At 43.2% G+C, this 17,864-nt stretch overlaps 2 protein-coding genes across 3 annotated transcripts in view; both read right to left on the bottom strand.

Annotated features, from left to right (window-relative positions):
• The window catches only part of klhl3 (kelch-like family member 3), a 32,095-nt gene extending 20,310 nt beyond the window's left edge, over positions 1–11,785 (bottom strand). For both annotated transcript variants that reach the window (XM_061891910.1, XM_061891909.1), the window contains exons 1-4: positions 11,637–11,785; positions 4,194–4,346; positions 4,016–4,122; positions 3,811–3,932 (exon numbers count right to left, since the gene is read on the bottom strand). In XM_061891910.1, coding sequence (XP_061747894.1) covers positions 3,811–3,932; positions 4,016–4,122; positions 4,194–4,346; positions 11,637–11,740 — 486 coding nt within the window. In that variant the 5' untranslated portion in view covers positions 11,741–11,785. The remainder of the gene's footprint in view (positions 1–3,810; positions 3,933–4,015; positions 4,123–4,193; positions 4,347–11,636) is intronic.
• A 1,739-nt stretch (positions 11,786–13,524) lies between these two features.
• On the bottom strand, positions 13,525–14,969 carry LOC133546080 (heterogeneous nuclear ribonucleoprotein A0-like). The gene has a single exon (XM_061891911.1). The coding sequence runs from the start codon at positions 14,897–14,899 to the stop codon at positions 13,907–13,909; it is 993 nt and encodes a 330-aa protein (XP_061747895.1). The 5' UTR covers positions 14,900–14,969; the 3' UTR covers positions 13,525–13,906.
• Between the last annotated feature and the right edge of the window lie 2,895 nt (positions 14,970–17,864).

The following is a 17,864-nucleotide window of genomic DNA, read 5'->3' as shown; positions in this document are numbered from 1 at the left end:
GACGAGGTTGGTACTAGGTGGGGATTGAACCAGGGACGCTCGGGTTGCGTACGGCCACTCTGCCACTGCGCCACGCCGTCCCACGCCAAGTTAGTGCTGCAGGGGGTTCTGGGCATTTGTTCCGTTGTCCTACGTCCGCGTACCTCTCCATACAGCGGCGTCTGCGTTTTAAAAAGTCATACATTTTACTTTTGAAACCGATACCGATAATTCCCGAAATCACATATTAAAGCATTTATTGGCAGATAATATCGGCAGTCCAATATTATCGGACATCTCCAGTTGTAATGCATTAGTATGTCACGTCTGCACGAAAATCCAACAAAAAGTCGCTTATCAGGAAGGGCTGGGCGATTAAATGATATCAATATATATCGCGACAGACACGTAATCGATATATATAAAAAGTGTGTTCAATAAATGTTGGAGTTTTTTTCCTTCTTCGTCGAAATAAAGCGGAAGTTGCGTAGCAAGGTTGGTTGCATAAACAAAGACACTTGCTCTCTAGTAACCTAGCAACACAAAAAGTGATCACTAATCAGTGGGAATGACACGTTAACAGCCAATCCACAAACGGTATCAACAATCACGTTTGGTTGTGTCATCTTGTTGTTTCACAGTTGATTCTGTGCATGGAGTGAAAATAAAATTGAACATGAGTGTTGCAGAGGGCGAAGAAATTGTGCACAGAACAGGAAAAGTCACCTCGACAGTATGGCAGTTTTTTGATTTTTAAAAAAAGGGACCGTAGTTAGACCACGGCGCTCGTAAACCGTAATACACTAGCTGCGCTTGCCCTTGAGCAAACCTGTAAAAAATAGTTCTTCACAGGTTTCTGTGTGTTTACATTTTCACACTCTGCACTATTTTGTTACACGTTATTATTATTTTTGCACCTCAATTTTAAAAAATTATTGCTAAGTCTTTAATGTGATTTTAGAATGATTGTTGGAGCGTCTTCCATGCTTGTGCTGACATTTCCTTTCTGTCTTGATAGTGAAGATAGTGAGGTTACATTTTCAATAAAAATGTTTACATTTAATGTATTTTTCTACTTGTCCTTATTTCGAAAGGTCATAAAAAATATTGATCATATCGACCAATATAAAACACTTATATTGTAATACAGTTTTCGACCATAACGCCCTGTCCTGCTGTCCGGGTCATGATTGAGCTAGGGCTGGGCGATATTAGATTAGATTAGATAGTACTTTATTTATTCCGTCAGGAGAGTTCCTTCAGGAAAATTAAAATTTTCAGCACAATCCCATTCAAGATCAGACAAACATTACAGGGAGACAGAACAGGATCGCTGACGGGTCTGCCGGCTTCCAGCGCCCCTTACAAAAAAGATGACATACAGGTAAACAGGGGGCGGGGGGGAGAAAAGAATAGAAGATTAAAATAAAATATAAAAAATTGGTGTCAGCCTGGGCCCTGGAGTGGGGGTGCAGACTGAGGCCAAGGGAAAAAAAAAAATGGTATGGATATGGACGAAAAAGTATGTCTCGATATATTTTTACTTAAACTCGATATTAGATACATATCTCGATATATTTTCCAGTGGAAGCTTACATATAAACATATTCTTTTTTGAGCGAGATTCATTGAAATTGAAGTGAATGACAACTGTACTGTAAACTGTCTGTGGCACTTTTATTAACCCAGTTAGTCAAGATGGGTATTAACAGCACAGAAAATAAAATGTCTAAGTAGAACAGAATTGCATTACATAAATAAAATAGAAAAATATAATTTCTACATACAATAAATAATATAGGTGTGCAAATAATACAGAATGTATAAAACTCAGATAAAAAATACATTGGCAGGCTTTTTAATTCCCAGTCGACGATGTAATGGACTGTCACACACGTACGGTTCTGGTCAGCGCCAAGTAAGTGACTTTATTTAATTATGTGACTATGATCTTCCTCACTTCAGCATACATTTTTGGCAACATTTCTCGTGCGAAATATATACCGGCTTGGCAACTGGAGAAGAGTTTTGATTTGGGAATGGAATGCACTCCCAACAGTTGTAAAATAAAGTGCATCTCTGTCCTCCTTCAAAACCGCACTAAAAGATCACCTCCAGGCAACTACAACCTTAGCCTAACATCCTCCCCCCACCACATCCTACCTCCCAGGATTGTAAATAATCAAATGTATATACTTGTTATTATGCATTCTGAGCTCACTATGTTCACCACTCGCTGTACATATCCTACGAAGTCAGACCTACACTGTTTCAATGTCCATTTCTCAGATGATATAATTGTTGATGACTGAAGTGCTGATATCAACCAAACCTAACCCCCACCCCAATCCCCTCCAATCTCTGTGATGACTGTATTATGCTGATAGTATATATTTGTACCAAGAATTGATTTACATGGACCCCGACTTAAACAAGTTGAAAAACGTATTCAGGTGTTACCATTTCGTGGTCAATTGTACGGAATATGTACTGTGCTGTGTAATCTACTAATGAAAGTCTCAATCAACCAATCAATCAATCAATGAGCTTACATGGTAAAAAACTCAAATTAATGTTTTATCCAGACACATACATTTGTCCAAATGTGGCCAAGTAGACACATTTTGGGTTTCCTGGACGTTGTCTGCATCGCTAAAAGATAAATCTCAGGAAGAGAATATGTCTGCCATCTTCCAGTAGTTTTTTTAATATATGAATTGCCCGCTTGAATATTCCCTCTTCTCTTCTCCGACTCTCGTCGTCATTTGGGATGTCTGTTGTGATATCCCTTCCTGGTTCCATGACCCGCCCTATCTTGCGTCTGATTGGCCTGTCCCTAATGTGTTGCCCTCATCTTAACCAATCATGAATGCATGGCTGGGCGATATGGCCTTTTATTAATATCTCGATATTTTCAGGCCATGTCACGATACACCATATATATCTCCATATTTTGTCTTGGCCTTGAATGAACACTTGATGCATTTAATCACAGCAGTATGATGATTCTATGTGTCTACATTCAAACATTATTGTTCATACTGCATTAATATATGCTACTTTAAAATTTTCATGCAGACTTTTCAAACAATGCTACAAATTAGCAGTGGTGCCACCTTTTTGCAGCAACGCTTTTGCCGCATACTTGTTCAACATCTTCCCGCTGCTTAAAGCCAAACCACCGCCAGACGATGCTGTTTTTCTTGGGAATTAATTACTCCTTCATTTGTTTCCACATTCACACTAAATTTTTCCCGATAGCATCACAGCTAAAGTTACCCATGCCGCTACCTGTCTGCTCCGCGAGGGTGTATGACGTTGCACGCGCGGCAGTAAGTGACGTATGTAAGAAGCTTGTTTTATGTCTCTGTGAGAAGGAGAGACAAGAAATAATGAGAAAAGCCTGTTGTAATGTCTGCAGTTAAAAGCAACTGCATGAGAACATATACTCGAATATCCCGATATAGTCATTTTCTATATGGCACAGACACAAACCCACGATGTATCGAGTATATTCGATATATCGCCCAGCCTTACATGGATGTTCTTATACGTGGAAGGGGAGGGGTTTAGTAGCACATGGAGTTTTGAGAGGGAGTTTGAAGCGGGGGAGAACAAGGAACACAACAAATAAGCGGCCTTTGGTCATTTTAAGGTGACATAATTTATATTTATTTTACGATATTTTCTTAATTCATATCTTGCTTAAAAATATATTGATACATCTTACAAACTCGATACATCAACCAGCCCTTAATTGCGCAATGTTTTTTGGTTTCTTTTGACTATCACGCTCCTATTGTGATAATTCCCACATCCAGTCACGCTCACCTGGACGTTGTCCTCAGTGACTTCTATTTCGGCTGTATAGATGTAGTCCACCAGCTTACTGAGCGTCGGACCATCCACCTCGCCGATCTCCACCCGCTGGGCCTTGCTCTCGCTCATGTCACCTGCACATACACAGATTCACACAAACACACACACAGGTCAGCATCAAATAAAGCACTTGGAATTAAACACAGAGGTCGTGCACCTGTGAACATGGCACAGAAGTATGGGCTGGAGGCGGCCAGGACCACCCTGTGCGCCGCCACGGTGACGCTTCCCGCCACCAGCTGGACGTCACACAGCATGTTCTTACTGGAAAACAGACAAGATGAACATGGGTGGCCGGAGGAGGACGTCAACCGGGCATCCAAAGAGCAACACACCCTCTCAGGTCGTTCATGAGCTGGAAGGCTTTCCTCATGTGAGTGTGGTTGAAGGTGAACATCCCGCCATTTCCCGCCTCGTCCTCATCCGGCTCGGCGTTGCACTTGAGACGCGAGGGCACATGCTCGCTGGCGACACATGACACGACGGCTCTGAATCATTGGTGACAGAGGACAAGCTTTAAGTTACGTCATTTAAAATCTCTGATTCACTGGTCACTTTTTAGGCACACAATCTAGTGGGTGTGCTATAAAACATAGATTCACATCCGAATTACGATTCTTATTCATACCGATTCTAAATTGATTCCTAATATCAAAAAAATGCATTTAAAACAAAAGTGTGTGTGTGTAAATATATATATATATATATACACACGTATATATATGTATATATATTGTATGTCTTAATTGGATTATCCAGAGAATAGTGCTCGATACCGTGGTAGAGCGCAATATGTATGTGTGGGAAAAATCACAAGGCTACTTCATCTCTACAGAACTGTTTCATCAGGGGTTCCCTCAATCGTCAGGAGATTGTGCAGTATATATATATCGTCATTATTGCAGTGAACAGGTGCAAAGAACAACGAAATTGGAGCAGATCCCCTAAGGTGCATATACAATGTGGTAATATAAATAGTAAAAAAAGATAGAAATAAGAGATGTATCTATCTATATATATGTATATATGTCCACACACATGCATATATGCATACATATGAATATATATACACACATACATATAACAGTATTGCACATTATATTCCGAAAAAATAAAAAAAATTAAAAGAGATGACACATGAGGACCTGATGGACATATTGTGCTCACTCAGTGCCTGTTTAATGCTACTATGGCTCTTGGGTAAAAGCGTTTTTTTTTGTGTATTTGTGCCAGCTTCTAGCACCCTATAGCGTCTGCCCGGGGGTAGCAGTTCTAGGTGGCAGTGCCTGGGGTGGAATGGGTCTTTAAGGATGCTCTGTGCTTTCCTGAGACAGCGGGAGCTGTACAGGTCAGCCAGGGAGGGGAGGGGGCATCCGATGATCTTCTGGGCGGTCTTTATGACCCTCTGGAGCGCCGTTCTATCTGCGGCCGTGCAGCTGCTGAACCACACGCAGATGCAGTAGGTCAGGATGCTCTCAATGGAGCACCGCTAGAAGGACACCAGCAGTTCCTGAGAGAGGTGGTTGTTCCTGAGTATTCTCAGGAAGTGCAGTCTCTGGTGTGCCTTCTTGATGGTAGCTGTGGTGTTGGTGCTCCAGGATAGGTCGGCGGCCAGGTGGACTCCCGGGAAGTGGAAATCAGAGACCCTCTTCACGCAGTCACCGCTGATGATCAGGGGCAGGAAGTCCGTTTTATTCCTCCTGAAGTCTATGACCAGCTCCTTGGTCTTGGAGGTTGTTGACTCTGCACCAATCCGACAGCTTCTCCACCTCGTCCCAATATGCAGCCTCGTCCCCCTCCGAGATGAGCCTCACTACGGTGGTGTCATACCGCAAATTTGATGATGGAGTTGCTGGAGTGGGCAGGTGTGCAGTCGTATGTGTAGAGGGAGTAGAGAAGGGGGCTCAGCACGCAGCCTTGTGGCTACAGGGTACAGGCTCGATGACATGTGGCGACCCAACTGCACCCTCTGGGGGCGGTTGGATAAGAAGTCCTTAACCCACATGCAGATGGAGTTCGATAGACCCAGGTCTGAAAGTTTGGACACCAGTCTATCAGGTATAATGGTGTTAAATGCCGAACTATAATCAAGAAAAAGCAGTAGCACTTACCTCCTCCCCGTCTCCAGGTGATCCAGGGAGGAGTGTAGGGCTGTGGCAATGGCGTCCTCTGTGGACCTGTTGGCTCTGTAGGCAAACTGGTGTGGGTCGAGCTAGGGAGGAAGGACTGAGGTGATATGGGTCCGTACCAGCTTCTCGAAGCACTTCATAGCTATAGGTGTAAGTGCAACTGGACGGTAGTCATTCAGGCAGCTGACAGAGTTCTTCTTCGGCACCGGGAATATTGTGGAGGTCCTCAGGCATGATCGGATGACGGCCTGAGAGAGGGACTGGGTGAAGATCTTAGTAAATACTCCAGCCAGCTGGTCTGCACAGTCCCTCAGTACCTGTCCCGGGACCCCATCTGGGCCTGTAGCCTTCCTCGGGTTCACTGCCCTCAGCTTGCGTCTCACCACATGCTCCTCCAGAATAAGGGTGCAGCTGCTGTGGGTGTTAGGTGGGGGTGTTGTGACGGCTGCAGGTGTTTTTCTCTCGAATCGGGCGAAGAAGCTGTTTAACTACCCCGCTTGAGAGGCGTTGCCGTCAGCCGAAGGGTTACTGGGTCTGAAGTTGGTAATGTGCTTTATTCCTTTCCATACCTCCTTGGTGTTGTTGCTCTGCAGGTGGTCTTCCATTTTCCTCCTGTGCTCGGCTTTTGCCTCTCTTCAGATTGGCTCTGGCAGCACTGTAGAGTGTCTGGTCCTGCGCTTTGAAGGCACTGTCTCTCTCTTCGAGTAAGCCCTGGACTGTTTTTGTCATCCAGGGCTATCTGTTGGGGTAGACCTGGATGCGCTAGTCCACTGTGACAGTGTCTATGTACCCCAGGACCGCTTCTGTGTACTGCTCCAAGTCTGAGTTTTCAAAAACTGGCCAGTCTGTTGTATAGGCAGACTATATATATATATATATATATATATATATATATATATATATATATACAGTATATATATATATATTCCAAAAAGACATGAAACTTCTACAGGAAAATACCAACAAAAGAAGAAAAGCCACCATAATAGGAGCGCAAGATAAGAACTAAAACAGCAAAAAACACAAAATAAATGATTAAACCTACTTTGAGACAAGAGATATATTGATGCATGCTTGGTTATGGTTTAAATTCAAATCCAACAATTGCAAGAACAACTTTTTGATCGTCAATATCGGCTGCTGAGTTAAAATTTTCAATGATTTCTAATATTTATGTGCTTCTGTATTTTTTCAATGAAAAAAATGGGCCTTCTTTTAAATAAAATATTGAACAACACTGGTCTACAATACAATGTCAAGTATCAACATTAAACTCAAACATGGACAAGCGGTAGAAATGGATGGATCGATACACTTTGTGGACTTTTGTCAAGTTTTGACAGTTGATAGGCGTGGGGGAAAGTCATTCGCTGATTTAATCACAAAAAATGTCGATGTAAATGTCTTGTTAATTGGACAATTGTCATTAAAGGCCTACTGAAAGCCACTACTAGCGACCACGCAGTCTGATAGTTTATATATCAATGATGAAATATTAACATTGCAACACATGCCAATACGGCCTTTTTACTTTACTAAATTGCAATTTTAAATTTCCTGCAAAGTGTCCTGTTGAAAACATCGGTATGATGACGCATGCGTTTGACGTCTCGGGTTGTAGCGGACATTTTTTTCCAGCCCGATCCAAGCTATAAGTAGTCTGCTTTAATCGCATAATTACACAGTATTCTGGACATCTGTGTTGCTGAGTCTTTTGCAATTTGTTCAATTAATAATTGAGAAGTCAAAGTAGAAAGATGGAGGTGGGAAACTTTTAGCCTTTAGCAACACAAACACAGCCGGTGTTTCCTTGTTTAAAATTCCCGAAGGTGAAGCTTTACTATGGAACAGAGCGGTCAAGAGAACATGGATCCCGACCACATGTCAACCGGCAGGTTTCGGTGAGAAAATTGTGGTAATAAGTCGGCTCTTACCGTAGACATGAGTGGAGCTTGCGTCGTTCATTGTGCATCTGTCAAAGAGGCAGCTTCCCTCAGAGACACTGGCGGTCACCATACCCCTCCGATTTACAGGTACGACAGTATAATCTCATTAAAACACTAGTAACAAAATAAGCAGATAAGGGATTTTCCAGAATGATCCTAGTAAATGTGTCTAATAACATCTGAATCACTCCCAATGCACTGTCTTTTTTTTTTCTCTAGTCCTTCACTCTCACTTACCTCATCCACAAATCTTTCATCCTCGCTCAAATTAATGGCTAAATCGTTGCTTTCTCGGTCCGAATAGCTCTTAATGCTCGTGGCTATGATTATAAACAATGTTCAGATGTGAGGAGCCCTACAACCCGTGAAGTCAAGCGCACATCGTCTGCTACTTCCGGTACAGGCAAAGCTTTTTTATTAGAGACCAAAAGTTGCAAATTTTATCGTCGATGTTCTCTACTAAATCCTTTCAGCAAAAAATATGGCAATATCGCAAAATGATCAAGTATGACACATAGAATGGACCTGCTATCCCCGTTTAAATAAGAAAATCTCATTTCAGCCAGCCTTTAAGCTGTAGATCTCTTGATTATAAGATTTTATAATTTTTTTCATGCTTTTTTGTTTGTTTGACGCCGTATTTGTGAAAGAAAACTTTGTTTAGCACAAAATATGCAATATTATCCCCCCCAAATATTTGAATGTGAAATTGTTCCAGTGAAGTAATTGGAGCCTTCAGCAGGTCAATAACAGTCCGCATGGCAGCTTTGTGTTATTAGTGTCAACATTGCAACTTTTTCTTGTTACATGTCACTGTTTACTCTTTATGATTTACATTTTTATTAAAGTATTATCGTAGTATTTTTTAGAATGGGCCGGGGGCCATTAACAAATTAGCTGGGGGCCACACTTTGGACACGCCTGACTTACTATAACACTTTGTGGACTTTTGTCAAGTTTTGACAGTTTATAGGCATGGGGGAAAGTCATTTGCTGATTTAATTACAATTAAAGCTGCAAGCAGCGATGGACGGGACCGACTTTTGCTGGTGTTTCCTGCATTTACCCATTCAACATATCTTTACCTTAACGTTACCTGCCTTCCCTGCATCTTGGGGTCACACGGGTGCTTCTTTCTGTCACCCATACACGCTGGTGCTTCCTGCCATCACCCAGACATTTCTTTACTAGCACATTACCTACCTTCTCTGTATCTTGGAGTCAAACTGGTGCCTCCTTGTTTCACCCAGCCAACATATCTTGACCCGCACAGTACCTACCTTCTCTGCATTGTGTGGTCACGCTGGTGCTTCCTGCTTTTAAGCGGCCATCTTGAGATGGCAGCAGCGCAGCAATTCTTTGAAGGCGCGTAAAATCAAAACCGGAGCAGTTATTAAAACACTTTTAATAAACTTTAACCAAAAGGGTTCAATCTCTCTCCTGTGCGAGTTTGAAGCCGACATGACAAACGCGCTCAGGGGACATAATGTTTGAAAAAAGGTGACGGGTTTTTCCCAAAACTTTTGTTTTGAAGGGGTAATTGCCAACTTCCTGTAGATTTTTGCTGAAGGATGTCAATTATTAAAATGTAGGTCTAAGTGAGACCTACGTAGAGTTTTTTGTTTCATGTCCCTCCGACATTCCTACCGGAGGTTACAAGCAGTTTTGTCTGTGTTTTCTTCCTAGGATCAGTTTTGTCTGTGTTTTATTCCTAGGGGGCGCTAGAGCGCAATTTTGGGTTTTGAGGTTAGTTTTTTTTATTACATCGCAATTTTCGCCAGTCCTGATGTGCGTCTCGAGTTTGGTGAGTTTTGAAGCAGCTCGAAGAGTCGGAATAATAAAAATAATAAAGAAAGAATAAAACCCTAGAAATACAATAGGGTCCTCTGTCCCAAAGGGACATTCGGTCCCTAATAATGTCGATGTAAATGTCTTGTTAATTGGACAATTGTCATTAAAGGCCTACTGAAAGCCACTACTACCGTCCACGCAGTCTGATAGTTTATATATCAAATATTAACATTGCAACACATGCCAATACGGCCGGTTTAATTTACTAAATTGCAAATTTGTCAATTTCCTGCGAAGTATCCTGTTGAAAACGTTGCGGATTGATGACGCTTATGATGACGCGTGCTTGTGACGTTATTGGTTTGAGCGGACATTTCAGCCCAGCACCACACACGGCTAAAAGTTGTCTCTTTTAATCGCATAATTACACAATATTTTGGACATCTGTGTTGCTGAATCTTTTGCAATTTGTTCAATTAATAATGGAGACTATTAAGAAGAATGCTGTTGGTGGAAAGCGGTGGATTGCAGCCGGCTGTAGCAACCAAAACACTGCCGGTGTTTCTTTATATGTTGTGACGCTTTAACACAGAGCGGTCAAGCGAACATGTTTTTCTACCACATGTCAACCAATTGTGATATTATGTCGGCTCTTACCGGAGACTTGAGCGGATTATGGGACCTCCTCCTGCAGCTGTCAAATAGGCAGCTGTGACCTTGGCTCCTCCATGGCTTCTCTCAGAAACACTGGCGTTCACCGCAGCCCTCCGACTTTCCGGTATGACTTAATAATCTCACTAAAGCACTATTAACACAATAAGCAAATAAAGGATTTTCCAGAATTATACTGGTAAATGTGTCTAATAACATCTGAATCGCTCCCTCTGCCGCCGCCTGGAGCCATCGCCTTTACTTTTTCTTTCTAGTGCTTCACTCTTATTTTCCTCATCCACGAATCTTTCATCCTCACTCAAATTAATGGGGAAATCGTCGCTTTCTCGGTCCGAATAGCCCTTAATGCTCTTGGCTATGATTATAAACAATGAGGAGCCCTACAACCCGTGACGTCACACGCACATCGTCTGCTACTTCCGGTACCGGCAAGGCTTTTTATTAGCGACCAATAGTAGCTAACTTTATCGTCGATGTGCTTTACTAAATCCTTTCAGCAGAAATATGGCAATATCGCGAAATGGTCACGTATGACACATAGAATGGACCTGCTATCCCCGTTTGAATAAGAACATCTCATTTCAGTCGGCCTTTAATTTTTCAATGATTTCTACTAGTTATGTGCGTCTATATTTTTTCAATGAAAAAAATGCGCCTTGTTTGAATAAAAGGTTGAACAACACTGGTCTACAATACAATGTCAAGTATCAACATTGAACTCAAACATGGACAAGCGGTAGAAATGGATGGATACATGACTTGGTATAACACTTTGTGGACTTTTGTCAAGTTTTGACAGTTGATAGGCGTGGGGGGGAAGTCATTCGCTGATTTAATCACAATAATGTCGACGTAAATGTCTTGTTAATTGGACAATTGTCATTAATCACGTGAGATTGTTGACTAGCACAAGAAGACAACTTTACGCTAACAAGCTAGCTTCCGGCTGCCAACTATCATGAGGTTGCTCAGACCCACTGGACGGCCGTTTAAATGAACCCGTCGTCCGCCTAAAAATGAACATTAGGTGATAAAAATGTGGCCAAGCGTGAAAAGTTAACTTGACAACGTGACTGTCATCGAGGCTAGCTAACTTGCCGCCGCCACCTAGCTAAGATGGACGCGCGTTTAAAAGTCGTTAAGAGGACGGAATATAAAGACGTGACGGGGAAAGAATAAAAGCGTACTAGTATCGTTAATTGCAGAGTGTCGGAATTACGTCCGCTGTTCGGTAATTTACCCCAGCGACGCGTCGTCCATCCTCGCTGAGACTCCGCAGCAACACGGGGGGCGAGAGCGCCCACGGACACGAAGATCGTCTATTGGGAAGTTAAAAGGCACCATTTCTAGGGACTGAATGTCCCTTTGGGACAAAAGACCCGGTTGTATTTCTAAGGTTTTATTCTTTCTGTCTTTATTAGGGACCGAAGTCCCATTGGGACAGAGGACCCTATTGTATCTGTAAGGTTTTATTCTTTCTTTATTATTATTCTTCACGCTGTAATTTGACCCCCTTAACATGCTTCAAAACTCACTAAATTTTACACACATCGGTATGGCAAACCTTCCCATCTTATAAAAACACCGAACCCCAAAAATTAAAATTGCGCCCCCTAGGAAAAAACAGACAAAACTTGTAACTTCCGTTCCGAATGTGTACAGACATGAAACAAAAATCTCTATGTAGGTCTGACTTAGACCTACATTTCATACACTCTTATTTCAGCAAAATCAACAGAAAGTTGCAAAAACCCCTTCAAAACAAAAATGTTCCTAAAAAAAAATGTAATTTTGCCTCTTTGAACTGTAATTTGACCCCCTTAAAATGCTTCAGAACTCACCAAACTGGACACACACATCAAGACTGGCGAAAATTGCAATCTAATAAAAAAACAAAAAAATAAAACACAAAATTGCGCTCTAGCGCCCCCTAGGAATAAGACAGACAAAACTGCTTGTAACTTCCGGTAGGAATGTCGAGAGACATGAAACAAAAACCTCTATGTAGGTCTCATTTAGACCTACATTTTAATGATTGACATCCTTCAGCAAAAATCAACAAGAAGTTGGCCAAAACCCCTTCTAAACTAATTTTTCCTTAACGCTTATCCGGGCTTGGGTCGCGGGGGAAGCAGCCAAAGTCGGTCCCGTCCATCGCTGCTTGCAGCTTTAATTTTAATTAATATTGCCTGACTGTTGTGCAAATCCTTACAATTATAGCACCTGTGTCTACACCTGGTTTGATAATATAAAATATAAGCTGATGGTCAGTTTGTATTGGAAATTTGATGTTTCAATGCAGGGAGGAAAGTTTTCACGGGTTCAATTTGGCAACTAAAAGGTTCTGAATAGTTTTGCAGACCGCGGAAGGCTGGATTTGAAAATATGTCAGAGTGAGTGCTCCTACCGTGTGTATGTACATACGATCAGAGCGGTGATTTAAACGGGGTGAGTGAAGACAACGAAAATAGTCATTTTTAAAAAATGGGCTTACCCCCAAAATTTAAAGAACATTTAATGATATAAATTTAAATAAGATGCAAACATTGTTTTTATTTCAAACAAACACAAATATCACGGGGGGATTATTATATACTGTTTTTATATTTATTTATTTTTGGTTTTTATTCAGTCACTAGGGGAGCATAATGTTTTAACATGGCTGTGCATCACTTTGGAAACATTCTTGTTTAGATGTGCTATATAAATTAAGTGGATTGGATTGGGAGGCTTTTGTCTCTACCCTTCACCCCGTCCCAAATAAAATGGCCGACGAGGAGCACATGTCTGCTGCATTGATAACAAGCAGTATCGAATTCGAATCGATACCAGCATTGCAGTTCAGATTTTGATGCATTTTAATTATAGTTTATTTGGATGTTTGGCGAAAAAGATCCTGGCTTTAATTGTGCATGTTTTATGTCTTCCCAAACGCTTCATGTTTTTTTCCACCCCGGATAATTTATTATCGATTTAGGTTGATACCAACATTTGCAGTATCGCCCTCACGCGTAGACAATGGGCGCCGCTGCTGCCCCCTGGCGGCCAGCAGTCTGCATTCATGCTGGAAAATGAAGTCGATTTTCGAACATTAAAAAAAAATCAAAACATTAAGGATGTGCTGGACGTTGATTTCAAAAAACAGTTTTAATCTAAAACAAACATGAAATGACAAAGCAAAGTGGAAAAAAAAAACGTGTGTTTTGATTTAACTCAACCGGCGACATGTCTACAGAAATAGATTTGTCACGTTAAAAAATGATGTCGAAGACTAGGAAACTCAAGTCACTTCCCTTAAAAAGCCTGAGACATAAAAACGACTTCACAAAGCAGTGACAAACGTAGTTACATTGCAATAATTCACAATTCTTAGTAACGTCCATAAAGAGGAATAAGAGAGATGGGGGTCCAGGCGGGGACTCATTCATTCCCCCCCGTGTTGGTGTGTATTCAAGTTCACTAGAAGCAGGATCTCCCCCAATGGCGGCTGTATGAAAAGTGGAGGGAAATCTAATAGCCCTGAGAGTAGCCTCCTCCTCCCCCTCCGCCGCCGCCGCCACCCCTGCCGTAGCCGCCTCTGCTGTACGGGGCCGCGCTCCTGAGGGAGGAGTAGTTGCCCCCCTTCATCGCGCCGTAAGTGGAGTGCTGCTGTCCGTAGCCTCCCCCAAAGTCACCGTTGCTGTACCCGCCGCCCATGCTGTTGTCGTACTCTTCATAGCCGCCGCCACCGCCGTAGCCGCCGCCGCCAGCACCGTAGCCAGCGCCGCCTCCACTGCCGTTGTAGCCACCACCACCACCACTGCCGCCATAACCGCCCCCGTAGCCACCTCCGTAGCTGCCGCCGCCGCCGCCATAGCCTCCTCCTCCGCCGTAGCCGCCTCTGCCGCCGCCGAAGCTCGGCATCCCTCTGCCGCGACCTCTTCCACCGCCGAAGCCGCCGCCGCCACCACCACCGCCGCGGCCGGTGTTGGACATCTCGTGCTTGCTCATGGCCTTCTTCACCTCCACTTTGTTGCCGTTGATGGTGTGGAACTTGGTGAGCGCCGCCTTGGTGGCCGCGTCGGTGTCCTCAAAGAAGACAAAGGCGAAGCCACGCTTCCTGCCGGTCAGCTTGTCGACGATGATCTCGGCCTTCTCCACCCTGCCGTACTGCATGAAGTAGTCGGCCAGGTTGTCGGACTCGATGTGGTCTCTCACGCCGCCGACGAAGATCTTCTTGACGTTGGCGGAGATCTCCGGGTTGTTGGCCTCCTCCCGGGCGACGGCTCTTTTCAGCTCCACGTTGTGTCCGTCGACGACATGTGGCTTGGACGCCATTGCTGCGTCGGCCTCCTCCGGCGTCGAGTAGGTTATGAAGCCGAAGCAGCGGGACCGTCCCAGCTGCTGGTTCATCACCACCACGCAGTCGCTGAGGATTCCGAACTGCTCGAAATAGCACCGAAGGCCCTCATCGGTCGTCTGCACGTTGAGGCCGCCGACAAAAAGCTTCACTAGTTTGGACATGGCTGTCTTTGTGCGGAGAAAAGGTGCGACAGAGCGGCCTTCTCCTTCTTCAATGAACGACGCCGGGGGCGGGCCGATGAGGATGCCAAGTATGATGTATGATGATACCAAGTATGATACATGTATGAGGATGCCGTGTATGATGTTGCTGTGTTTGATGATACCATTGATGAGGATGCCAAGTATGATGTATGATGATACCAAGTATGATGATACGTGTATGAGGATGCCGTGTATGAGGATGCTGTGTTTGATGATACCATTTATGAGGATGCCAAGTATGATGTATGATGATACCAAGTATGACGATGCCATGTATGATGATACCAAGTATGATGATATGTGTATAATGATACGTGTATGATACAGTGTATGAGGATCCTGTGTATGAGGATACCGTGTATGAGGATACCATGTATGAGGATACCATGTATAATGATGCTGTGTTTGATGATACCATTTATGAGGATGCCAAGTATGATGTATGATGATACCAAGTATGATGATGCCATGTATGATGATACCAAGTATGATGGCTCTTCCCGAGGAATCCCAAGGCGTTCCCAGGCCAGCCAGGAGACATAGTCTTCCCAACGTGTCCTGGGTCTTCCCCGTACCAGTTGGACGTGCCCTAAACACCTCCCTAGGGAGGCGTTCGGGTGGCATCCTGAGCAGATGCCCAAACCACCTCATCTGGATCCTCTCCATGTGGAGGAGCAGCAGCTTTACGTTGACTTCCTACCGGATGACAGAGTTTCTCACCCTATCTCTAAGGGAGAGACCCGCCACTCGGCGGAGGAAACTCATTTTGGCCGCTTGTACCCGTGATCTTATCCTTTCGGTCATGACCCAAAGCTCATGATCATAAGTGAGGATGGGAATGTAGATCGACCGGTAAATTGAGTGCTTTTCCTTCCGGCTCAGTTCCTTCTTCACCACAACGGATCGGTACAACGTCCGCATTACTGAAGACGCCGCACCGATCTGCCTGTCGATCTCACGATCCACTCTTCCCTCACTCGTGAACAAGACTCCGAGGTACTTGAACTCCTCCACTTGGGGCAGGGTCTCCTCCCCAACCCGGAGATGGCACTCCACCCTTTTCCGGGCGGGAGCCATGGACTCAGACTTGGAGATTCTGATTCTCATTCCGGTCGCTTCACAGTCGGCTGCGAACCGTTCCAGTGAGAGCTGAAGATCCTGGCCAGATGAAGCCATCAGGACCACATCTGCAAAAAGCAGAGACCTAATCCTGCGGTTACCAAACCGGAACCCCTCAACGCCTTGACTGCGCCTAGAAATTCTGTCCATAAAAGTTATGAACAGAATCGGTGACAAAGGACAGCCTTGGCGGAGTCCAACCCTCACTGGAAACGTGTCCGACTTACTGCCGGCAATGCAGACCAAGATCTGACACTGATCATACAGGAAGCGGACCGCCACAATAAGACAGTCCGATACCCCATAGTCTCTGAGCACTCCCCATAGGACTTCCCGAGGGACACGGTCGAATGCCTTCTCCAAGTCCACAAAGCACATGTAGACTGGTTGGGCAAACTCCCATGCACCCTCAAGAACCCTGCCGAGAGTATAGAGCTGGTCCACAGTTCCACGACCAGAACGAAAACCTCCTGAATCCGAGGTTCGACTATCCGGCGTAGCCTCCTCTCCAGTACACCTGAATAAACCTTACCGGGAAGGCTGAGGCCGAAAAAGAAATATTTCCTTGAATTTCCACCGGGGCACTAATTAATTTAAAACCTTTTCTCACGCCTGCGCTTACCAAAGGTATTCAGTAAAAATTTGAGTGTGATGTAAGCTTGGACCTTAAATCCTACTGAATAGCTCTTAATATTCTTCCCTTTATGCGATTTCAAATTACGGGTATTGAAATCAGCTTCCTCCATTTTGAAAATGATGACAGGGGAAGTGTCACTCGTGACGTGACGAGTTTGACCAGGCGGTAATACTAAGCATGCGCTCATTTTGGGAACGGAGTTTGACCCGGCAATAAATCTAGGCAGGCGCATACTATATGTCCTGCGTCAATTCAAGGAAATACTGTACTCCATTATTGTTCACTTAACATTTCAAATTAGCCAAAACGACATTAATTTTCAATCCATTACTTAACACCCCTAATTTTCACGTGTCGGTTAAACCAGTGGTTCTCAACATTTTTTCAGTGATGTACCCCTTGTGGACATTTTTTTCATTCAAGTACCCCCTAATCAGAGCGAAGCATTTTTGTTGAAACAAAAAAAGAGATAAAGAAGTAAAATACAGCACTATGTCATCAGTTTTTGATTTATTAAATTGTATAAAATATTGCTCATTTGTAGTAGTCTTTCTTGAACTATTGGGGGAAAAAAAGATATAAAAATAACTAAAAACACTTTGAAAAATAAGTGATTTGATTACAAATAAAGATTTCTACACATAGAAGTAATCATCAACTTAAAGTGCCCTCTTTGGGGATTGTAATAGAAATCAATCTGGATTCATCAACTTCACTCTAAAGAACTCTTTAACATCAATATTTATGGAACATGTCCACAAAAAATCTAGCTGTCAACACTGAATATTGCATTGTTGCATTTCTTTTCAGTTTATGAACTTACATTCATATTTTGTTGAAGTATTATTCCATAAATATATTTACAAAGGATTTTTGAATTGTTGCTCATTTTAGACTATTTTTAAAAAAATCTGACGTACCCCTTGGCATACCTTCAAGTACCCCCATTTGAGAACCACTGGGTTAAATCAATACTATCAAGTAGTGTAAGTAACCCCCAAACTACTGAACATATGGACATAAATACAATTTTGTATTTTTAAAACTGATAGTTTCTTTTGTTGTTTTAACAGTAGCAGTTATCAATCACTGCTTTGCAAATTGTTACTAACTACATGTATGTTTTCTTAATTACTTTGAAATATGCCTATATGTGCCACCTCTGCT

The sequence above is a fragment of the Nerophis ophidion genome, linkage group LG29 (genome assembly GCF_033978795.1).
Source record: "Nerophis ophidion isolate RoL-2023_Sa linkage group LG29, RoL_Noph_v1.0, whole genome shotgun sequence".
Classification (NCBI taxonomy): domain Eukaryota; kingdom Metazoa; phylum Chordata; class Actinopteri; order Syngnathiformes; family Syngnathidae; genus Nerophis; species Nerophis ophidion.
The sequence above is the reverse complement of the archived record's forward strand: the minus strand, read 5'-3'. Positions and strand labels throughout refer to the sequence as shown.